Source organism: Macrobrachium nipponense, chromosome 8 (genome assembly GCF_015104395.2).
Source record: "Macrobrachium nipponense isolate FS-2020 chromosome 8, ASM1510439v2, whole genome shotgun sequence".
In the NCBI taxonomy this organism is placed as follows: Eukaryota; Metazoa; Arthropoda; class Malacostraca; order Decapoda; family Palaemonidae; genus Macrobrachium; species Macrobrachium nipponense.
Window position 1 is genome coordinate 36393455 of NC_087203.1, and position 25729 is coordinate 36419183.

At 35.1% G+C, this 25729-nt stretch overlaps 2 protein-coding genes across 2 annotated transcripts; one reads left to right on the forward strand and one right to left on the reverse strand.

Moving 5' to 3' along the window:
- Positions 1-3113: 3113 nt before the first annotated feature.
- On the reverse strand, positions 3114-4625 carry LOC135223040 (centrosomal protein of 135 kDa-like). The gene has a single exon (XM_064261549.1). The coding sequence runs from the start codon at positions 4623-4625 to the stop codon at positions 3114-3116; it is 1512 nt and encodes a 503-aa protein (XP_064117619.1).
- Positions 4626-23398: 18773 nt separating this feature from the next.
- Positions 23399-25027, forward strand: LOC135223041 (uncharacterized). The gene has a single exon (XM_064261550.1). The coding sequence runs from the start codon at positions 23399-23401 to the stop codon at positions 25025-25027; it is 1629 nt and encodes a 542-aa protein (XP_064117620.1).
- Positions 25028-25729: the final 702 nt, after the last annotated feature.

Sequence of the window (25729 nt, forward strand, 5' to 3'; positions counted from 1 at the left end):
TATATATATTATATATACACAGTGGACTCCCGTATTCGTGTTCTCCGTATTCGCTGACTCACACATTTTCGGATTTCGCTCGGAAATTTCCCCAGCTTTCATCCCACGGAAAATTAACGCAGGAAATTTGCGCGTTCGCAGTATTTTTCTGTGAGGAATATCCACAAATTCCTGTTTTTTATATCAATATCATCATGAAATGTACTTTTTGTGATAAAACTATTAAAAACCAAGTATGAAAATATTTTTAGTGCGTTTTTCTTGAGTTTTAGCGAACAAAAAGTGGCTGTTTTTAGCATTTTTATTTTAAGGGGTTCCAAACATTCGCGAGTTGTAACTATTCACGGGGGGGTAATCTGGCACGCGTCCCCGCGAATACGGGGGACCACTGTGTATATATATATATATGGTATACATTTATATACACATATATGTATATAGCATATATAGGTATATGAATATTATATATACTCTATATATATGAATACATGCATGTATGTGTATATGAATTATTTACATACATGTATGCGATATTTATACCTATGTACTGTTTGTATATGAATAATAGATATTGTATGCATATATGTATGTATATATATATATATTTATGTATGATATATATATGTATATATATATATATATATATATATATATATATATTTATATATTATTATATACATGTATGCATATTTATACATATGTACTGTTTGTATATGAATAAATAGGTATTTGTATGCATATATGTATGAATATATACATATGTAGTATAATAATATATATAATATATATATATATGATATATATATATATATATATAATATTTATACATTTGTAGTTCATATATGTAATATAAAATCACGGTTAATGGTATAGACATATATAGTATATTATAGATCTATAATATATACTATATTTATATATAATATATATATATATATATATTATAGATATTATATATATATATATATCTATATATATATAGGATATTTAATATATAGATAGATATATATCTATTAATAATATATATATCTATATGATATATCTATATATTAGATATAAATAGAATTATATATATATATATGTATATATATATCAAGATTAGATATAGATAATATATATCTAAAGATATAGTATATATATATATATATCATATAGATAATATTTAAAAAAATTTTATATATATGATATTTATATTATATATATATATATAGTATAACATACTATATATATATATATCTATATATCTATATAATCTATAGTATATATATATATATCTAGCTAGTTTATATAGGAATATAATGTATATATATATATCATTATATCTATATATATATATACATATATATCTATAATATTGTTTCTATTATATATCTATACACATATAGACTATTATATACATATATATCTTATATAGATATATAATATAATATATATATATATATATAAATGATATTAGTGATATACTATATATAAATATATATATAATATATATATATATATATATATATTTAATATATATATATATATATATAAACTATATATTATGCACTGTGTCTGGTACGTGTCCCCCACGAATATGGGGGGACCACTGTATATGTGTATGTATACATATATAGATATATATATATATATAATACATATATATATATGGTATATATTTGTAAATACATGTGTGTATGTAGCATATATAGGTATATGAATATTTATAATACTCTATATATTATGAATATATGCATGTATGTGTACTATATATACATACATGTATGCATAATTATACATATGTACTGTTTGTATATGAATAAATAGATATTTGTATGCATATATGTATGTATAATATATTTATGTATATATATATATATATATATATATATATATATATATATATATATATATATGTGTGTGTGTGTGTGTGTGTGTGTGTGTGTATATATACATGTATGCATATTTATACATATGTACTGTTTGTATATGAATAAATAGGTATTTGTATTCATATATGTATGTATAATATATATATTAGTATAAATATATATGTAGTTATAATATATATATGTAGTATATATATATGTATGTATATATATATAGTATAGAATATATATGTCGTATTATATATATAGATATAGATATAGATAAATAGATAAAGATATAAATATGGGCCTTTAACGATCGTATGTGATCTCACCCTGGGGGCATCATTGCTAAGAGAGCGTCATAGAAATGGGGGTTTAGTTTAACCAGGGGTGGGCCCTTCCCCATTTCTCAGCTCTCTTAGCTAGCCAAGATAGATGAATTCCTAAGATTGATGACCCTTCTTCTTGTAACGCCTCCAGACTATTCTTCTGCGGTTGATTCTAGAAAACAGGTGATTCCTTTACTGAGGCCAATATCCAGTCATTTCTCTGTTAATTGTAGGAAACCCTTTGTTATAGACAGGAAGCTTCCAGTATCCTAATCAGACGACGTCGAAGTACAGCCAATCCTGACGATGCCCTTCAAAGTCTTAGTGCCCCTGCCACACTGGGATCAAACACTGCATATGTAAAAGGCATGAAACTTACGGGTTTTTACACCGCGCCAGTGGTTGCCTCTGCAGTATATGCTTGTATTTGATCTCTTATGCATTGCATAGCCCATATTTTGCATATATAAAAGGCATTGAACTTACGGGTTTTTACGCCACGCCAGAGGTTGCCACAGTAGTATATGCAAAAAATGGTATGCAATTTGCAATGCTATCCAATTCACATATGAAGTAGGCATGAAACTTTACGGGTTCTTACACCGCGCCAGTGGTGCCCACTCCCCATATGAGAGTTGGACTTTGATACCCTATTCCATAGGTATCATGCGGCAGGAGGGAGAGGGGATGCACCACAGTCCAATGTTGGACATGGGGTGCACAACAATCCAGTCTTCGGGCACTTATCGCCAGGCCACAATCCACTATAGTCTCTCGATCACTCAGAGCTGCTTCCACAACCATATCCAGGAAGGATTTCCATCACAAACTCTAGTGTCTTCCTATTCTCAACATCTAAGATTTCCTGCCTTCTATCCTCTGCAAATAAACCACAGTTCTCCTAAAAATGCAGAGGTTCCTTTACTTGCACCCTTTACGTGACTGTGTTTATCTTGTAGAGCTCTCGGACCATTTTAGCTTCTCGCTCCAGTCGTTGGAGGTTGGTTGCAGATATCAGCCCCATTTTCTGGTGCAATTCTTCTCTGTTTAGAGGCTTCTCAATTGCTGGACTTTTATTCGAGATCTTTGAGTGCCTCTTGGTGCTAACTGAAGGTCGTTTCAATCCTTTGATTTGGCAAAGTTCTTCCTCGATGCTGTCCATTCGTCGGTAGAGGGCTCTGCAGTTGATCTGGGGCTTCCTCAGACACCGAGTTTCATCCGAAGCCTTTGTTTCTTCAGCTTTCCTTATCGCCCTCTCTCTTCTGGAAACTTCCTTTTCTTTATGATTCTTTGGTCCATTGAGGATTTTGACCTTTCCTAAGCAGCTGATCTTCGTATCCTGCGCCAAGATCTCTTCTTGGCGTCTTACGGTTTCCAATAATGCTTCCATCTCTTCAAAAACCCTGGTCTCTAGTTGCTCCTTCGTTTCAGCAGGATCGAATTCAAGTTGAGCTTTCCTTCTAATCAGGTCATTCATCTTTCCATTTGCCATCGGTTGTTCTGCTACAACAAATTTAGATTCTTTTAATAAATCGCTGACTTCCAATTGTTTCTGGGTGCATTCATTTTCCAGTCGAAGGATCTTGCTATCCTTCTGCCAGTTCTGTTCTCTCAGCTTTTCTAGTTCCTTGTTTTTTTCAGCTAATTCTTTTTTACACTGGTCGAGCTCTTTCAAATTTTCGTGGGCCATCTGTGTCTGAATGGTGAGGACTTGTAACTCGTCCTCTAAACCTTTCATCTTCAAGGTCTTGTTCTCGTTCTCCCTCTTCAGCTTTTCTATGTTTTTCTCTTTCCTTCCATTCTCTTTTCGAAGTCCTTCCTGGTCCTGATTCAGCTTGTTCATTTTCATTTGCATTTCTTCTCGGCTTTGATCGTTTTGCTGTAGATCTCGATGCAAAGTGTCCTTCTCCATCGAGAGAACTGCGACGGTGTTTTCCAAAATAATTAGCATCTGGTCTCTCTCCTCGTTTTCCTTCCTTTGGACCTCTGTAACCTTCGCCTTTTCAATCATTTCGTTTTTCAGCTGCATCTCTTCGGACATTGAACTGATTTTTCTTTCATTTTCTTTGTTCAGTCGTTCGAGGTTTCTGATGTGTTCTTCCATCTGCAGTCCTGCTACGGTCAGGCCCTCTACCTTGTCCAGTAATTCGTCGATCAGCTGATCCTTTTCTAATCTCTCTTTCTCAAACCTGAAGAAAAGATTTTCATTTTCCTTAAGTACTTCCTCAAACTTCCGACTTATATCCAAATTTCTTGTTTCTTCTTCACTATCTGGATGGTCGCCTTCTTCATTCCTGGGACGTCCGTATACTACTTCGTTATCCGAAACATCCGAAACATGGTCTTCTTCAAAGCCAGAGTGATCAATTTCGTCCTCCTGATTTCCAGCCTCATCAAGACAGGCAGAGCTGTCCGAGGCCATGAAATCGACAAAGAACTGAACCATTTTAATGCTAAATCCACGAAGTATAAATACTCCAGTGAATAGCATAACAATAATGGCAAACAATGCAATCACTCGGGGGAGTTGAAGCATGGACTTAAAGCACTGTGCAAGCACAACTGTAAGCAAACTAAGAAACATCTTTGTTCGTTACAAATCAACTCTATTTGCCTTATCGTTATTTTCCAAAAATCCCTCGTGACGTGTCTGGATTCTATTTCAGGAGTCATTTCTGGTTCCGCCGGAGCCAATCCTGTCTTCGAATGTTTGCTGATCCCCGGACGCAGTAGAGGTGTCTGGATGCCGGAGTCAATTTGGGCTTCACGGGAGCTGCTTCCGTCTTCATATGTATCAGAAGAGGGGAATTCCTATGCAGTCCCCAGGGACTTTCTGAAGATCCTGGAGCCAGTCTTCACACACATACTCACACACAAGCGCGCTCCTGCACACACACATACTATATATATATATATATATATATATATATATATATATATATATATATATATAGATATATTTATATATATATATTATATATATATAATATATATATATATATATATATTATGTATGTATATATATAATATACATATATATTATATGTATATATATATATATATATATATATATATATATATATATATATTATATATATATGAATATATATATATATATATATATATATATATAGTATATATATATATTATTATATATATGTGTGTGTGTGTGTGTGTGTGTGTGTGTGTGTGACCTCTATTTTTAGTACAAAACACAAAACAGCTGACAACAAATACTTGATTTAGGTCATAAATAAGAAAGCTAATTAGAATGCAAATTTATTATCGACAAAATACTTTCGCACAAGAATATAAATTTGATAGTTTGCCTCCTCAGTTCCTGCTGCATTTTTTTAGGACAGGAGTGCTGTCGACAGTGTTGACCTTTGACATAGAAATATATTTTAAATACTTTTTACCATTTCAATAAGAATAATTATATTTTGTATTAATAAATTCCGTCAACTCAAATTCATCTTTTAAATTAAGTAATCGGTATGTCCCTAAATTTAAACAAGTTTATAAGTGGCCTGTTGACTCTGGTTTTAGCTTAAAATGGGCTAATACATTTTCACTTTAAAGGTATAAGCTCAGGATTTATCATAAATTGGCCAGTTTATTTCATCCTTATAAGTACTACCTGCAATATACTTTCACTTTATAAGTAATAGTTCATGTTTTAGAATACGATTTCCAATATATTACAACTTTATAGATGATAGCTTTGTTTCAAGTAAAAATTGGTCAATATATTTCCCTTTTATATGTATTTTCTTTATTTCAGTGTAATTTGGTTCATATATTTCTAATTTAAAAGTATTAACTTGGTTTCAAATGCGAATTGAGAAACACATTTTCTCGTTATTAGTATTAGCTTAGGGTATAATGTAAATTGACCGATATATTTTCACAATATAAGTATTAGCTCAATTTTAAGTATAAATTGTCCAATACATCTTTACTTTATAAGTATCAGCCTAGGTTTCAGTGTAAAATGACAAAACGTTTCCATTTTATAAATATTAGCTCAGTCTTAACTATAAATTGACCCCTCTATTTTTTCCTTTATAAATATTAGCTGGGGCATTTTCACTTAATAAGTGTCAGATCAGGTTCTAATATAAATCGACCAATATATTCCATCTATACAAATTTTAGCTCCATTATGTAGGCTATAGTAGATTCACATCAATCTTGCATTTGATGTCTAGGCCAGTCCCTTAAGACGCTCCTGATTGGCTGTTGATAAGCCAATCACAGCACTATGATTGGCTAATCAACAGCCAATCAGGAGCGTCGTAAAGGACTGGCCCAGACATCAAATAATGGTTGATGTGAATCTAATATAGTAAATTCTTACTTTGTAAGTACTAAGTCATTTGAAATTCTCAGAAGCGTTCAGATTCCAGTTCAGTTCCAATACTACTCCTGAGGCGTGACGTCATGAGGTTACGAGATGCGGAAGGTGATTTGCTCCAAAACCAGAGACACAGCATTCCAAAAGAGTCTTAGGGGCCTTGTCCACCAAGTGGGTGGCAAGATAAGGGGGGGCGTAGGCAAGAAAGTCTTCTAACTGGAAGAGTTCTAAGACCTCCTCAACAGATGTTGCGTTGGAGGCCTTCGTCCACCTACGGAGTGCCGGTGCCTTCTTTGGCCGCCCACTCTGTCCACGTCTGGTTAGCCTCCTTGGGCATAGTCTTCCATTTTTGCCTCCACCGGTCTGGGGTCAATTCGTAAGCCCCAAGGATTGCCTCTCGGACGAGGGCGAGATCGTGTCGCTCATTCAGGGGAAGGGCCTCGAATACAGTCCGCCCTTTGCCAGTGAGATGCTTGCCAAGGGGGAGGGCCACTTCCTGAGGGGTTGGATTGAAGTTCCCGAACACCTGCTCGACATGATCGAGCCAGGTGTCGGGTTCATTATCTTCCCAAGCCCTAATGAGGCCGCCCATGCTGTGGAGGTGAGAGGGCGCAGGAGGCGTGGCACTCTGGACTGCCATAGCCAGTTCATGTGCCCTTTCTTTCTCCCTTTCAGCAGCTTGCGCTTCTCTTTCAGCCGCTTCTCTTCTTTCTTGCGCTTCTCTTTCAGCAGCTTCTCTTCTTTCTTGCACTTCTCTCTCCTTCTCCCATTCAGTTGCTCTCTCTTGGGCTGCTTTCTTCAGCTTATCATTCACCCAATTGATCACCTTTGTGCTCTCCAGCCCCAGGGCTCGTCTGGCTTCTGTGAAGGCCTTAGCCTCCTCCAGTGCTGCGTTACTGGCCATCTCCTTAGACGTAAAATGCTAGTAGACTAGCCTGAGAATAATAGGGTGGAAAGCAGTTGCAAAATCAGCAAATGTCGCCAGAGGTATGCGGAAATGCTCGACGCAGACTTGGCAAGATGACCGTAAATCCCTGCAAACACAGTTACCGCTGGTGCGTAGCACGGCGGAAAACTCATGCCGTAGAATCTCTGTAATTTACAGTTCAGCGGAGAACTCGATGCCGGTAATGGATTTGGTAATAAGTTTCGTAAAATAGAACAAAAGACCCTGGTTACGAAATTCACGGAATCCTCACGTGAAAAGGTAGCAAATGGATTTCGTAAAGGCGGAAATTCAACGCCCGTACGGATTTGTAAGGTAAAAGGAAAAAATTAAAATCTAATCAATAGATTTACGGAAACTCAACGTGACACGTGACAAACATGTCGTAAATGCGGAACCTCAACGCAATTACGGTTTTGTAATTAAAAGAGAGAGAGAAAAAAAGATCTGGTCATGAAATTCACGGAATCCTCACGTGAAAACGTGGCAAATACAGTTGATAATAAAAAAAAAGGATATGAGATCTCCCTTTTGTTTGTTTTTAATAGATACCGTCTCGAGGATGGAGACGGGAAGTTGATAAAATATATTCCTTTCTTTGCTACAAACGCAAATCCCTTTAACCTAACTTTGCTCAGAAAACCCAGGAGATCCTCTCTAACGCTATAAAATACACTGCTTTTTTCCCACCCCGTCTTTTCCCTCGTTCTCGAGAACCTGAAACCCTCCTGTCCGCGAACTTAAAACCCCGGAGAATTAAGCTGCACACGGCCAACGCCATCTTGAATTGACAATTCAAGATGGCGTTGACGCGGCCCGTCTAGACAAATGATACGGAAGAATGAATCACCACTGATTTACAGGCCGGACTGGCCCTTGTTCGAAATGCAAAAGTATTTGCCCTTATTTGATTACTTTCTGCACAGAGAATAACGAAAAGAAAACGTTTACCTTTAATTTTGCTTATCCTAACGTTAAGAATGTTTTACGCTAACGCTTTGTTTTTCCTTTTCTGACTTATTGACTTGTCTATCTTTTGTTATGGATAGAGCAGAGATAGGTTTAGCCACGGAGCCGGGGGATTTAAAAATTCCTGTTTAAACCTGCGACGTTCGCCAGCGAGAGAGAGAGAGAGAGAGAGAGAGAGAGAGAGAGAGAAGAGAGAGAACTAGCACGCATTGTTTCACATAAAAAAATAACACACAAAAATACCTTTACAACGCGGGATTCGTGATTAACTAGCAATTCACAATATCTTCGTTTTGAAACTTACTCCCTAACCTCTGTTCTTCACGCAATGGCACATAACATTAAAATTTCTCTCTCGATCTGGGGTTTATCAGCCTACACGTGGTCTATCGCTACAAAGGCAGTCAGATTTTATATATCCCTAACTAGAATAACTATTTCTACACAAATACTTGAAAATAAAATAAAATTTACCTTATTCCTGGTGTGGAGAATTTGGAAACCTTGCCGTAGCTTGCTCATAAAAATATTAAGGAATTCAGATTCGTTTCTTTCGTGATTTTCGCTTAACAATCGCTACAACGAAATCCAGGTTTAAGTCGCCATTATTCAAAATTCCACCTCGTCTCCTCCCAGAAAATACACTTACATTGAAGATTTAGGCCTTGACTAGAGGACGAGGGGTTTGAACAAAAGAAAAAAAGGTTGAAAAACTAAACTTCTCAGGCATAAGGCCAGGTTTACTGAAGAGGGAGGAATTTACATAACAGCTGGACTCTAGTTTTTAAAAGCACTGTATTTACATAAATTTACAGAGGTCCAGGAACACACGGGCAGGTGAACTTCTTTCAGTCCATCCGAACATGTGGTGGTAGCAGCCCGACCACGTGTTTAGGAAAAAATTTGCGCAACGGAGCAAAATTGCAAGCTTCGAAGGACTTCCAAGTTCTACCACAGCCAGGCACAGCATTTGTCTGCAAGTAGAGGGGGCATAGGCATAAGGAAGGGGGCACACGAGGGCGAACTTTACTCACTGTTTTCTCTCAATCAAAAGGCCACTCAGGGAGAAATGAAATGACTGGGAAATTTACACAGCAGAAACTATTTCGTGGCTTAAATTCACTAGGGGAATGTTACTAGTATCACAGGGGAGTAATTACAGAATTGAGCCCAGATGGCGAAGGGGAATGAAACACTGCACAAGTCGCCTTGGAAAATGAAATGAAATACAGACAAAGATAAAACAATTCCCTGGTTGAAATGGAATTTCTCTTACAGTACCTTTAGTGATGATGCTGGTTGTCTTCTTCTCTAAGTCTTGACTCTATAGACTTTTAAAAATATACTTGGGCTTCCCAAAGCATGGGAAAGCCAGGCCCAGGAGGCAGGGGGGCGGGGTCAGCGGCGTCTGGTAAGGGGCCAGTGGTCTGACCTAGCCGAGATCTCGTCGTCTTCTGAGAGTTCTCTCCTGGATTCAAGGCCTTTTAAAGCTTTCTCCTGGATAGCTCCTCCTTCTGTGCCTGTAGGGGATAATTCCAAGCACCAATGGGAGAAGAGGATAGCTTTTCAAAAGAAAAAGGAGAATAGATTCCTCCAAAGTCGTAGGGGCAACTCGTATAGATACCTTAAACTTGGGTAAAAGACTGTTTCTTTCCTTGGTTCTGCTTAAATCTTGAACACCTATATATATATATATATATATATATATATTTATATATATGGGAGGTGTTATATGTATATATCAATGTATTTACTTTGCATGTAAAGATGGATTATACTGTTTGGTTGAAATAGCGAGTTCATGATAATGTACTTGAAAAATACTGCTTACGTAAAATTATTTCAATATAAAAAGTTAGAGCTTTGATGGATTCAAGAGGTTGGCTGTATACTTCATGTGTAACATGCAAAAATGATTTGTTTTCTATACCTAGTATCTTGTTTCATTATAACAGGAATTGATATATATATATATATATATATATATATATATATATATATATATATATATGTGTGTGTGTGTGTGTGTGTGTGTGTGTGTGCGTGTGTGTGTGTGTGTGTGTATATGTGTATATATATATATATATATATTATATATTATATATATATATATATATTGGGACGAAGTGCCAAGTATCTGGTTACTACACTTACTATTCATCAATTGTTCACAAAAGCCAGACACCTGAACCCTCATCACAGGTACTAAACGACTGAATACTCTAAAGGCAACAGTGATCCCTTAACAACTTACCAGTATTGCAGAAAATCAGACTAAGTTCATCAAAACAGGTGTGAGGTAATCTTGTAAGTAATTAAATTAATCAAAGGGCATCACTCCATCAACAACTTTCAAAGTCTAAGTATTTCCCTGATTTCAGAAGTCTAAGTACTTCCCTGGTTCTAAGTCACTTCAAGTTAATTGAAGGAAAACCGATCAATTACCACTCTGTTTCTACCTAACATCAATATAATCAAATGCAAAAAAAATACTGGTTAGAAATGAAAACACTTATAAAATTTTTAAATACAAAAATTTATTTTTAAACTCAAAATTTATGGGTGAAATTTACAATATCAGGGAAAATTACTGCTACTTGAAAACAAAGTAAAGTTTAATTAATTCTTGAATCAATTAAGTAAAATTAAATTAAAATTAATTTATCACAGAATTCAAGAAAATTAATTCAATCAAATTCAAAAGTGTTAAATCAAATTCAATCAAATTCAAAAGTGTTAAAAGAATTCTAAGTAAATGTAAATTAATTCACAAGTGTTAAATTTAATTAAATGTGCAATGATTAAGCAATTAAAATAACTAAGTCAATTAAATTGTGAATGCAAATGAAAATACAGAAAAATGTGGAAAATACCAAAATTTAAGAAGTATTAATCACACAGAACATAAAATAAAAGACACACTTTAATAAGAAAATGAATAAATGCAAAAAAAATAAACAAACACAAAACACAAAAATTTGCAATGTGTAAAAATGTAACTATTAGTTTTTACCAAACCTTCGTAACCATCTGTTATTAGTTATTAGTTGCAACTAATAAAAATATAACACACTTTACCTTGGTATACCAACTTCTTTCTTCAAAAAAATTCACCAATTCACAGAAATAGGTGCCGTTACACCATACATACTTGTAAAAATGTTTGTTTAGATTCCACAAAAACACTAAATACTACTAAATAGACTCTGAGAAATATCAAATCTGAAATCGACAAGTTACGAGTGACCATTCAATAAGTACGAAATCGTTACGTTACTTTAAAATCAAAAGTGCTATGCAATGGAAAGAGAGAGAGAGAGAGAGAGATCTGAACGCCTCGAGTATCTTAAGATGTAATGAAATTCTTCTCCCTTACGAAGCTGGACTGGAGATGACACAAAACATTTTGGGCAACAATTCTTTCTAGAAGCTTCGAAACCTTACGCAACTTTACATACAAAATGTGTAATCTGCCAGTGGCTTTGACAAAGACATACGCATATGAGACCAGTCTGTTAAAAAAAGACACGTACTCGACTCGATCGATCGAAGCAGAAGTCCCTTATCATACGTGATGACAGAATCCCAAAACACAATGAAGACTCGAGCTCACTTATCAAACGTGTTGACAGATTTTGAAAAACAAACGGAGATCTCGGAGTTCCTTTAATCTCGAGGAGATGAAAAGTTACTGAAACAATTCTAATTTGACCGGACAAAGATATTCCCTCTCTTTCTACATTCTATGTTATATATTCTTTTTATATATGTAATGCAAAAATCTGAACACACATTTACAACATCCTAACCCTAAGCTATCTAGGACTCTGAAAAATGTTGCACAATTCTACATAACATTCTATACAGTCAAAGAGGGGATATATGCATTTTGAATAGCAATATATAATAATATATATCTAAAAATGTATTTCAATGTTGTATTTCAATGTTGTAACTTTCCTTTTATTACTTTATTCAATGTGTTTTTTATGTCAACAAAATAATTCAATGCTTGTATTTCTATATATATTATAATATAGTATATATATATATGGAGATTATAATATTATATATATATATATATATATATATATATGTAATATATATATATATATATATATCTATATAAATATATATATACAATGCTGTATTGTATATATATATATATATATATATATATATATATATATATATATATAGTACATTTTATATTTTACAAATGTGTGTGTGTTTTATAGCGTGCTCATAATTTTTAAAAACCTTAACAAACACATTATCAAAATCAGTTTCACAGATGTTAGGTCACATGAATATTTTCAATTACCTGATTACTATACTAATTTTTGTTTTTGAAGAATATTTTGCAAAGCATAGAGCTTTCGCAATAATTCATTATTCAGATAGTAAGTATCCTACCTAGGCTTCGAAATGCAAATTATGGTGTCAAGGTGTCATCGCATGCTTTGTAGGGGTAGTGATAGTTTTGCAGTATTTAATAAGAGTTTGTGACCACGGCATGCAAGACTGAAAAAAAGAATAGGTTTTATTAAAGAAAAGGGTTTTAATTATCATTATTATTATTATTATTATTATTATTACTCGCATTCTTACTCCCTAAAGAGCACTGTATTCTTCGGATGTTTGAATTTCAAGTCACTGGCCCGTGTGGGTTTGTTCCATATGAATACGGTTCACCTTCTGAAGAGTATTAATAATAATAATAATAATAATTAATAATAATAATAATAATAATAATAATAATATATCATCATCATCATCATCATCATCATCATTATTATTATAATATATTAGTAATTCAAGTATACATCAAGTAAATTGTAGAGAAACTTCAGAATAAACAGAAAGACCTTAATCGAAGTTTCAGAGATATTAATTTAATTTAAAATGGGAGGAGTAAATAATGTCAAAAGAAAATGAGATGTGGCTCATTCTAGTTACTTAGCGGATGAAGGTGGTCCTTGAACTATTTGGGTTGATATATATTTTCATTTGTGTAGTTGTACACGTAGTTACAATCCTAGCACCAGTATTACTAGAAAATTTTGTTGATGCAGTAATTACAGTTTATTATTATTATTGTTATTATAATTATCATTATTATTATTATTATTATTAGAAGTAGTAGTGGTAGTAGTAGTACTAGTAGTAATGTGTGGGGTATATAGCTAGACAAGTTCTGATAATCTTACATCAATTTGTAAAATCGAAGAATATTGCATGGGCTAGTTCAGCAGAATATCTCTCTCTTTTATGAGAGAGAGAGAGAGAGAGAGAGAAGAGAGCTGTCAGAAACGATGCGAACGTCAGAAAATTTAACATTTCTCCTTTATCATAATGCGTCAATAATACGTCATGGTTAACGATTCCGTCATCGCTGTTCCCTGTACTTATTTCATTGGTTTTGTCATAGCAACGGATGAACCAATCACTGATGGCCTTCCCCAAGAAAAATAACATTCATGACGTCATCACTGCGTCACCCATTTTGTTTCGACCAATGGTAACGAAGGGTTTCCGCCTCTTGGTGGTTTCGCTTTGAAGTCACGAAGTTACTGTAAACTAGTTTCATTTCAGTGACAGAATGATGTCAGTTCATTAGCCGAATCTCAGAGTGGGCCGCTTTGACGCACTAAGTTTGCTTGAACCGAAGTGACGCAAAACGCTTTTGTTTTATCATGAATAAGCACCAAGGCGGTGACTGACATCGTCCCTTTGCTCGGAATCAGAGCCATCTAGATCAAACCGGATTATTCCTACGTAATAAGGAAGCCTTTAAGAAAAAAAGAGAGGCTTAGAACCTGAGCTTCACATCCACCTGAGAAGCATTCACCTTTCTTTCCCATTTGATTATGTTATAAGTCATTTTGGGTTTCACTGTTTTTGCCATTTCATTAATTATAAAGACTGCGCAGAGAATATACTACAGTAGATTCACATCAACCCTGCCAGTCCCTTACGACGCTCCTGATTGGCTGTTGATAAGCCTGTCACAGTGCTGGAAACTCTGTCTCTCGAGAGAGTTTCCTTAAGATACTTTTGAAAGACGTATCCATCCCTCAGGAGACGTGGAACATACATCCTGCATATGTGAACTCTCTCGAGAGACTGAGGGTTTCCAGCCCCGTGATTGGCTTATCAACAGCCAATCAGTAGTCGTAAGGGACTGACCTAGACATCAGATGCACGGTTGATGTGAATCTACTATAGTCATTAGTAAGCAGTCAGCAGTAAGGTCACCGCGTTGCGTTGATGCACGATCATTTCCATGGGCTTCGAAATTCTTCGGTGAATAATTCGGAAGTGACCATACCCCTCATAGCCCCGGCTGTGACTTTGTAGCTGAATTGTTACTGGTGCTTTCTCTTCGTCGGGAAGCGTGTGTGTGGTATGATGAACTTAATACAAGTAAAAGGAATCTTTTGATTAATGTCGCCGTCACAAAATTATTCAAGTGGTAAATATCCGTGACTGGGCCATTGTAGGTTATTCATAATGTACTCTGTGATCGTATTTTCATGTAAAAGTATTAGTAAATTGTAGGTTATTCATAATATACTTTGTGATTATATTTTTCATAAAGTATTAGTAAAAAAAGAATAGCATTGTTCACATGTTCAGCCCATTGGTTAATGAACTGCTCCTCTTAACAATATTTCTTTTTCGTGGAAGAATTTGGTCATGTATTTTAAACCTCGAATAAATTCTACAAGGGAGTCTTGTTCGTGGCTCTCCGGCATCTAGAAATAATGTTTCCCAAGGGTATTATTAATGATATTATTATGATTAACCTTTCTTTTCTTGGCAAGTCTTATGATGGGATGAGTTTGCTCAACTCAACTTTTCTCCAGCCTGACCGTGATCCGGAACACCTGTCTAAGTGGCGTGGTCGGTATGGTGTTGGCCTGCCACTTCGGTGGTCGCGAGTTCGATTCTCGGGCATTCCATTGAGGAGTGAGAGATGTGTATTTCTGGTGATAGAAGTTCACTCTCGACGTGGTTCGGAAGTCTCGTAAAGCCGTTGGTCCCGTTGCTGAATAACCACTGGTTCTATGCAACGTAGAAACACACCATACAAACAAACAACATCTTTTTATTCAAGAATCGGACCTAGTACATCGTTGAGGCCTTCCTGTTGGGATTGATCTCTTGTTTCTTGCGGGTCTGGGCCGCTAGGCTGATAACCACTGGACCACAGGAAATATTTTTTTTCTCCCTCACGTAACATGATAATGGTTCCTGAGTCCCGTAGGAAACCTGCTATTTTTCAGGAAACAGATAACCTCTATTAAACGTTTTCCTGCCTCTGAAAATGGTCAAGTGAACGATGCCCGCGGGTCAGATGATAATGTAGTGTAGTTGTGTGTGTAAAATGTTCATTTTCCCAACACACATACACACACGCATGTATATATATATATATAATATATTATAATATATATATATATATATATAATATATATATATATATATATACCCTAGGGGCATGACAAAAAAAACGGAATTTGCAGCCCGGTTCCATTATTAACTCACCTCTATTTGGTAACCTTTTTCATTCTATCCTGCTATCTAACTCCTAATATTCTCAGAGCGATAAACTCTTTTGACAAGTGCGAGACAAGTGCGTAACTTATTGCTATGTCATTGTTTGACTCTTCTTTACAGCGTTGCACAAAATTCCAAGTCAAGAGAACCTGAATATCATTACCAAATGTTTGGAAGACACAACACCGTTAATTCGCCTTATCATGCTCCATCATTCATATACGTACATACCTACATACATACTAAACAGCCAGACCTCTTCCACTCTCTTATATATCGCCTAAGTTGACGTCGTCCTCCTGAAAACTGAGAATGTCACACAGTTCTTAGCTCAGATAGAGTAAGGCACTAATACATTTTAACATCATAATTTTATATACATATAATTTTAAAAGTTTTTTCAGTATAAGGTTTTCAATGTTTTTAAAACATTTTCTTTAGCTTGTTTTTGTTTGTTTTAAATTTAAGTTTTCTTGTTTTTTAGACTTTGTGGGTTTTTATTTAACTGAGTCTTTTTTTATTATTTTTACTCTTTGTAATTTACTGCCCTGATGATGAGACATGTGGTCTCGAAAATTTGGCCAATAAATTTACAAAGTTACAATGGCTGTTTGCTCTTTTATTCCTGCGTGTATATATGTATATATATATATATATATATATATATATATATATATATATATATATATATATATATATATATATATATATACACAGAGCTACAAATTATCCTTTAATATCTAATTCGCTCTACCTCGGAATTAATATATTTTCATATATGCTTAACCGAAGGGGAATATTTTAGGCGAGAGGAGAATTGTCCGGCTCCCGGGCGGCATATTCCCGAAGTGCACTAAAGCTTCGGCCGGACTCCTCCCCTACAGCCACTATGGGCGGAGATTATCTCGCTCTCTTGGCAGACGACGCATTTCGCTCCGCCATACTACCCACTTAGTTCTCCTCCATCATTAGCTTATTTTGTTATGTTTTTTATTATTTTAATGTTGTGTAAACATGAAATTGTGATATATATCCATATATATTATTATTTTAGTTGCATATGTCAAAATTGTACAAACTCAACCTTCCTTCCTTTTTCAGATAGTTTGCTTCAGAGAAATTATCTTCACTTCATGCATTGGCCTCAATTTCAGTACTTAGTTTGTGTTCCTTCATTTTTGCTCTCAGATATATTCACTTCTAAAGGGTGGCAACCTTGCACAACTGGGAGCTTCAAGTAGCCTGCTGTTTTTTCTAGTCCATACATGCTTTTCCTGTTGTTACAACCTGCTCATCACTTTCCATCATCTACACTGCAGTACAATGTGCATAAATGAACTTTTATGTACATCAAGCATGGACATGAAGGGGTTTTTAAAAAATAAATGTCTATACTGTGAAACATCAGCCTCTATTGCTAAATAATACTAATGAAGCTGCGAGATCATTTTCAGTAAAAGAACAAGTTAATAAGTGCGAGAATACTAAAAAAAATATATATATATATTGTAAGAAAAATAAACCCATTTTCAACATTATTATAATGTCTGTAGCTTCCTACACACATGGCATGGATGCTAGTAGGTGACACATACACGAGGCCTAAAAGATAAAAAACTACAATCTGAAGTGCATATGCAGTTCTAGCATAGCGAACAGATGGCAGCATAACATAAATAAAAATAATAAAAACAACAAAATAAGCTAATGACTGGCATAGCAAAATGCGTCGTCCGTCGTCTGCAAGGAAAGTGAGATGTCTCCGCCCACATTTTGAGCTTCAGTTACGATGAAATTAGATAGCAAAAATCTTTACTCATAAGCAATTTTCGAACGCTGTGTATGTAAACGCCACGAATTTCTGTGAATCGTATAACACAAATAATTGTAATTGTAATACGAACAGAATTAACTGCTATTTTTAACGAGGCATAAAATGATTTACCATAAAACATAATATTTTCTTTGATTCGTTTTTATTGATTTTCAAAGAAAGCAAATATTTTTATTTTTATGGTAAACTATAGTAAAGGTATTTTGTATAAAAAAACACTAATTATAAATTTAGAAAATTGAAAAGCACCAAACTTTATAGCTTTAAAGAACTCTTTCATAAAGTGTTTGGTGTGGCTGTGGAACCGACAGCCGGTTTCCAACTTTCTAAAGCGAACTTCTTCTTGTTGCTCGGACAGTTTTTTTTTTCTTTCTTTCTTTGTTTTTTTTATGAGGTTACGCTTGTATTTTGTCGGATCTGATAACCGAAAATTTAATCAGATTACGACTAAGAGCTACTTTAGATATTCAATGGCTCAGAGGTCTGGATAAATTAATCCTTTATAATAATAATAATAACTTCCCACACAACCTCCATAGCAAACAGTACCTAGTACGCCAAAATTATGACTAGTAAACACCCCTATTACTTAGACCTAACACTGAAGTCGGTTCCATGTCCACAGGTTTTTTTTTCTCAGCTAATTTGGTATTTGGTTGCAGTTTGTTCACAAGCAAAAATATTCTAGTCTCTTCGGCAAGTAGGCCGTTTGAGCCCAAAAGCAGGCATGTGGGTAGGTCAATAAAAATAACTGTAAATAGTATGCCGGCTCAGGGACGTCACCTGGTCTCTAAAATGGGACTTAACATATCGCTACCTATAAAACTTGGAGGAATAGTTTGGGGAGACAGTTGATAGGCTAGCCTATGTTATCTCCCCCAAAATGAAAAGGTGGGTGGAGACAACCCCCGCCCCTCCATTGCAGAGGACGCCCATCACTACATGTTAGTCCGTAGCGGTGGATTTTTTCCTTCAGCTGTGTCATTAATTTTGTTTCCGTGTCAGTTTAAGCATAGAATCTTAGCTTAGGCTGTTGTGTTTGTTGAAATTGTGCTGCGGTTGATCTATCCTCGGCTGTTATCCTGGTTTGGACTAGGTTTGTATGTTCAGGCCTGAAGACTAGGATTATATTAACCATTTTCCGGCTATCATGATTTTTTTAATTCTCCATTTTAACTTTTGTTTTTCTCAGGCTCTCATGATGTTAGGGAGAGTATGCAGAATGAGGGGTCAGGGCATCTGCAGTCATATTAGTAAGTAGCATTTCTACTATAGTGGTCATTTCGGAGGGAATAACCTACCCTAACCTGGCCCCCAAAGGAACTTTCATAACGCCTCAATCTGTACTCTGCCTGTAAATTGGTTCATACCAACTCTTAGGTGAAAGGAATTTTATACCATAGATTGTTAGATTCAAGGTAGTATTAGATTGATTTGGTACAGATGTGTGTATTTCAGTTCTTGCATGGTACATTTGATATGAATTTGACGCATGAAACACTGTGAATAACACAAATATAATTTTGTTAATTGTACTAGAAAATACGCCAATGCAACGAACAGAATTGACAATGAATGATAATGTTCGTTTAAAAAGGGTATCATAATGAAGTATTTTCTTTAATTCGTTTTCACTCTTTTTTTCAAAGAAAGTGTATATTTTTATTTTATGGTAAGCCATAATAAAAAATGTTTTTGTATATAAAATAATAAAACTATAGATTTTAAGAACTCGTTTGTACGCTCCGTTTGACTAGGTAGGTCTATGAAAATAACTATAAAAGGGGTTTTATTCAATTTTTCAGTACTGTTACCCATTTCATTTTGATATAGCTACCTATAAAATTAGGAGGAAAAGTTTTTTGGGGAAAATTGATAGGTCATGTCTCCCCTAAGATAAAACGAACTGGGTATGGCAGCTGTACCCTGATTGCGGCTGTGAATTGCGCATGCGCGAACCCTTGTTTACGCCTCGGGCATATCAGTGACAGCAAGAAAATGACGGCCTAGCAACGTGAACCGTGTAATAATACATCAGTTTTTGCTGAAAAACAGATGTTTTCAGGTTCCAACAAGCTGAAAAAGGCAATTGACGTTTACGAAGAGTCAAACTTCCAGAAATTGTATATCAGTAGGTCACGAACGATCGAATCGGCCCTGAAAAGGGATCCGAAGAGGATATTCAAAGATTTGAAGCTTAGCTAATAAGGTAGTGCACAGCAGTCAGTAGCGCGTCCAATATGGGAAACATGCTGTTAATATAGGCGTGATTTGGATGTTTCCAGACTTTGGTAGTTTTCCTTACTACCATGAATACAGCAGAGCACGATTTTTGTGTACTTCAAGTCTTCTTTGAATCTCCTCTTCGGAGCTCTTTTCAGGGCCGATTCGATCGTTCGTGACCTACGGATACTCTACAATTTCTGGAAGTTTGACTCTTCGTAGACGTCTATTGCTTTTTTTTTTTTTTTGCTCGTTGAAACCTGAAAACATCTGTTTTTCGGCGAAAACTTATATATTATTACACGGTTCAGAGGAAATTCAAAGAAAATATGAAGTACACAGATTAGTTTTATTTTTCATGTATATAGTCAAAATCTAAGTATGATTAAGTATTATTGCGATTTTTTATATTTTCATTTACTGTAAAAATATTTTGATGCTTTGGTGATGACAGTATGGAGCTTCACTTCGACATTTTGAATTGAACACGTTCAGCGAAACAATTCAGTTCGACAATTATTACTACTGTCGCTGATCTTCTAGTGCCGTACCTATAGCTCTTAGCAACAGTGCACGGCAACTGCTGCATGATTAGCAAACATAGTACCTACAGCAAGTCAATAGCGCAATACGGCACCACTGAGAGAATCTGACTTACCCCCACAACACATATGTTATTTGGGATGCAGGCTGATTCGGACCCTTAGTCTTGGCTGATTCGAACCATTTACTAGGCTGATTCGGACAATTTTTAGGCTAATTCGGACCATTTGATCGGCCGTTTCGGACCTTTGTTTTGGGTGATTCGGACCCTTACAAATCATTTTATGGATCATGTTGACCTAACGTGGTTGCAGAGTCAGGTGTGGAAAATGAAGAGCTGGCCAGTGTTTGGGCGCAGTATTAGGACAAACAACAAAAAAGCCAAAAAAAGTAACCTCGCAGCTTATTCACTTATATCTTTAATATACTTAGAGGCAAAGGAAATACCGAATCGGGTGAATTAAGCTTGTCAAAGAGGACACAGTAAAGAGACGTCAGAGGAAGCAGGTCAAGGAACTACAAGGGCGTGTCATGAAACTGTAGGAGGACTATAATGAAAGGAATGTGCACATATACAATATGCGCCAGTGTAAACCAAGAGCTATTTCGGGTGAATTTGGGTTAATTTGAGCTTTATTTTTAGCTTTATTTTTACATGAGAGTAATTTGTAACTGTACGAAATAAATGGTCCTAGAAACATGAGAGAAGTGGATTTCCATTGCTTCCCCAATATATTTTCATAATAGACTTTGGATTGATTATGGATTACAAACATTGCAACAATATTATAAAACAATGTCACATATGTAACATGAATTTGAGAAATTAGGTATAGATTATCAATAATTCTTTATAAATGATTACCATTTTCTTGTTTTTGTAAAGAAAATAATTAATTGAAACAATATGAGGAACTGCTGGTGCTCACCAATTCTTATTTTGCTAGTAGGGTGATAATGTAGCCAGATCGCACGTAAGGGTGATGGGACTGGAGCACTCACTGGCCTCTCGAACAGTGTCAGCCTAGCTGTTGGAGGGCGAAGGTGTGATTTGAAATTCGTCAACAGCCTAATCAATATGTAGTATTAGTGATAGTGACCAAATCAGTGACGATACTAATGATATGTAAAAAATGCAGAATAATCAACTCAGTGGTGAGTTGCAATAAATAGAAAAAAATTATAACCACAATGCTACTACAATTCAAAATAACTTTCGGCAGCGATTCTGCTGCCTTCCTCAGTGAGAGAGAGAGAGAGAGAGTATGTGTATGCATGCGTCCGTGTTTTAGGTGGGTGTTCTTTAATCTTTTTGTTTTATATAGCCCTATGTTATTTTATTTAACTGTCATACTCAGTTTTGTATCTTAATGTTTTTGTTTTCGATTTTTTATTCTTTCTAATGATTTTTATTTTGCTACGCCTAGTTTACTTAAACTTGATATTTTTACGTAACCTCATATTCGCAATTTTGCGTCAGTCCGTCCGTCAGTCTCTCCGCTGCCGAAAGTTACTGCCTTGAATTTTAGTATTTTAATAATTTTTCAGTTTTAATTAGAGTTTCAAATTTGATTAGGATAATCATCTATTAGTAATCAGTCATAGCCCAAGAAAAACAGACAATTAGAAAATTTGAAGAAATTAAGTTTTCGGCATTGTTTATAGTGTCAATATATATATATATATATATATATATATATATATATATATATATATAGTATATATATATATATATATATATATATATATATGTATATGTCAAAAATTGCCATTTATTCCCCTTGAATAAAATTTCTTACTTTTTTATGAGTACTTGTTTTGAAGTATTTCCCAGTTTCTATGAAAATACGTTGATATATGATTATTTTGCTCCACAGAAGTAGTTTTTATTATATTAACTATAGCAATGAGTTGGTATAAATTAGTACGTTGATATTCAAAGTAATAAACCACTTTTTTTGCAAATTTTTTCCATCTTTATAAAATTAGATGACGTATCATTACAGTGTTGTCAAACTTCTTTCTGTGGAGACTATATATATTATTTTCTTATTGTAAGGGCACATGCCAGTAATTTATGCTTGCCTTCTGGACGAAATCCAAACCCCCCCCCCACCCCCGCCCCCTTTTTTTTTTTTTTTTTTTTGTATGTTGGGTTACGATTAGAGCACTTGATGTTTGTTGAATGAAATCGTACCGAATGTGGCCCTATCATTTTTTTTAGTTTCACCACATTCTTTGCTGGTCCTTCGAACGAACCGGATGCCATAACGATTCACAAAGGATTTTTTGGATGTTAAAGATAATTTGCGATAAAGTTCACGTTGGTGATGGTTGGCTTTAGTCATTTTAGTATAGCTGGCACGTGTCCAAAGTTATTTGTTGAGCAGGGTAAGGTATTGAATTACTTGGAGTGTTTGCCAAGTAATCTGTTGTTTATGGAACATTATTGTTCGTATTTAGTGATTACTCTGTGAAGAAATTCTTGTTGAATTTCGTAGCCATTTTTGGACTTAGGTTTTTCGTGACCAGATGTATTTTGTGAATTGATGAAGAGCACGTGGTCAAATTATCTAGCATTCAGTGGATGTTATATTTCAATCAGGTTATATAATTTGCCATACATTTTTTTATATTTGTGCAAGTTTGTTATTGATCCATTAACAAGATAAAGGATTCCAAGATTAGGGTAGTTATTGAAGGGAAATTATTTCCTTACAAGATTTGCTTGATGAGGCAGGTAGCTGCATTGGTGATACCGATACACCAAAATCGACCCTCGTAATGTATGAACGTTGTCTTACTGAGGGTCTAAGACGTTTTGAAGATAGTTGGTCACAGAATGTGACGATTATTTCACAGGATAGTGAATATGAGAGGTTATGTAGAAGTTATAGAGCAATAACTAGATGTGTAAGGAAAGCTATTGCTACTACGCAGAAAACTATGAGCGAGATTGACACGGGAGATATAAATCAACGGCCCGTTTTGCCTCCTCCTTCGGCTCCCACTAACCCTCTCCCTCCCCCTAAACTCCCAGCAATTAAGATACCTGAATTTAGCGGTGGGGAGAAACAATGGCTTGCATTTCGGGATATTGATCGTAGGGATATTTTCGATGTGATTAAGTTTTCTACACTCAGAGCTAGTTTAAGGGATAACCCCTTTAAAGCCATAGAAGGTTTGCTTGTCACTAATGCCAATTATTCAGTAGCTATTCAGACCCTTAAGGAGAGGTATGATAATAAGGAAAAATTGAAACGTAGACTTATGTCCAAATTAACACATTTAGTCCCTCCCAGTCATACAATAGAAGATTTGAACACGTTCAAATTGGAATATAAGATTATTTTACAAATGAACACATTGAATTTAGATGTAGAAGCCATGAACCCCATTTTCTCTGGTATAATATGCGATAAATTATCACCTGAAACACGTAAGGCTATAGCTAATAAACATAATAGTATGTCTCTTGATTTAAAGCAAATTTCCTCAGGTTTGAAATATGTTTGTGAATTAATGGAATTTTGTTACGAAGGTGAGAATTCTAATAAGAGAAAACGGGATCAGGGCAACTATTCTAAAGTGATTCCCTCAAATGTGCAAAATGTGCAGAGAGCACAACCAAGTAACAGTAAACCTAGTAATAGTAGTCCTTACAATAATTGTGTGTTTTTCTCATCGAACCATACCTCTTGCGATTGTAAGACTTTCAAATCCATTGATTGTAGAAGGGACAGAGTTAAATATTTAAGATTGTGCTTTGCTTGCCTCAAAGGAGGTCATTTATTCTCTGAATGTAGAAATAAGCCGAAATGTAATATATGTGATGGGCCTCATTACCCGATGATTTGTAAGAAAACAGAAAACCCTGTTAATCCTGCTCCACCAAAGTTGATTGTAAATAGTACTAATGTTAGTAAATCAAATGTTAATTCTGGGAAATCTCATAATGATTCTAAAGGTGCTGTTAGTAAAGGTGATTCCCCAGTAGTTATGACTGCTTCTTTGGGAATTGATCATTCTCAGACTAATAAGATTTCTGTTTCGACTGCTCTTCCTACTGCTAAGGTAATTGTGTCAGGGAATGGACATCGTTCCTTTGAGAGAGCACTCTTTGATTCTGGTGCGCAAAGAACGTTTATTGCAACGGAATTAGCCCATAAGCTTAGTCTATCGTCCATAGCAACAGTAGCCTTAAAGGTAAAACCATTTGGCAGTGATGCCATGGAAGTTAATTGTAATATAGTAAGAGTTGTGGTGAGACTAGGTAAGATTCGTACTGTCATTAATGCCATTGCATTCGATAGAGTTAATTCCAGAATTTATTCTCCAGGATTAAGTAAGTCAGCTGCGTTCTTGACGAGTAAAGGCATAAAATTAGCAGATAATGATTTAAATTCAGATTAAGTTAATGGTATAGAAATAGTCATTGGAGCTGATTACTATGGGAAATTCATTCGGAACAGTCAAATTTGCTCTGGAATACAGATATTGAATAGTTCTGGTGGTGCACTAATTTTTGGACCTCTTCCTAGTTGGTCTTATGACAATGTAGAATCTAATTAGATTACTACATCAAATGTATGTTGTTCAAGAATAGAAGTAGAGGAAATCCCTATTAATTCTTGTTGTGAAGTTAGAAAATTATGGGATTTAGAAAGTGTTGGTATTCGTCAATCTGAAATTAGTCCTGAAGAAAGAGAATCAGTTAAGTGTTTTAAGGATAAAGTAAAAAGGGTTGACAATAAATATGAAGTGTCCTTACCATTTAAAGATGAAAGTAGACCGCCTGTTAACTATAGAATAGCCATTGGTCAATTAAATTCCTTGTTACATAGATTCGAATCTGACCCCTCCTTGTATGCTCATTTTGATAAGATTATCAAAGATTACGTTCAGTCTGGGTTTATAGAATTAATACCTTCAGTCTCCCATATTATAGGGCTTTATTTACCCCACCATGCTGTACTGAAGGATTCAGAAACAACTCCCATTCGAATAGTTTTTAATGCTTCTTCAAAGGCTAAAGGAGAACTTTCCTTAAATGATTGTTTATTAACTGGTCCCTCATTAACTACTAAACTTTTCGATGCCCTGTTGAGTTTCCGT

Excerpts from the sequence above, each read along its gene's own strand:
- LOC135223040 (XM_064261549.1), bottom strand. The coding sequence starts at position 4,625 with ATGGTTCAGTTCTTTGTCGATTTCATGGCCTCGGACAGCTCTGCCTGT.
- LOC135223041 (XM_064261550.1), top strand. The coding sequence starts at position 23,399 with ATGTATGAACGTTGTCTTACTGAGGGTCTAAGACGTTTTGAAGATAGT.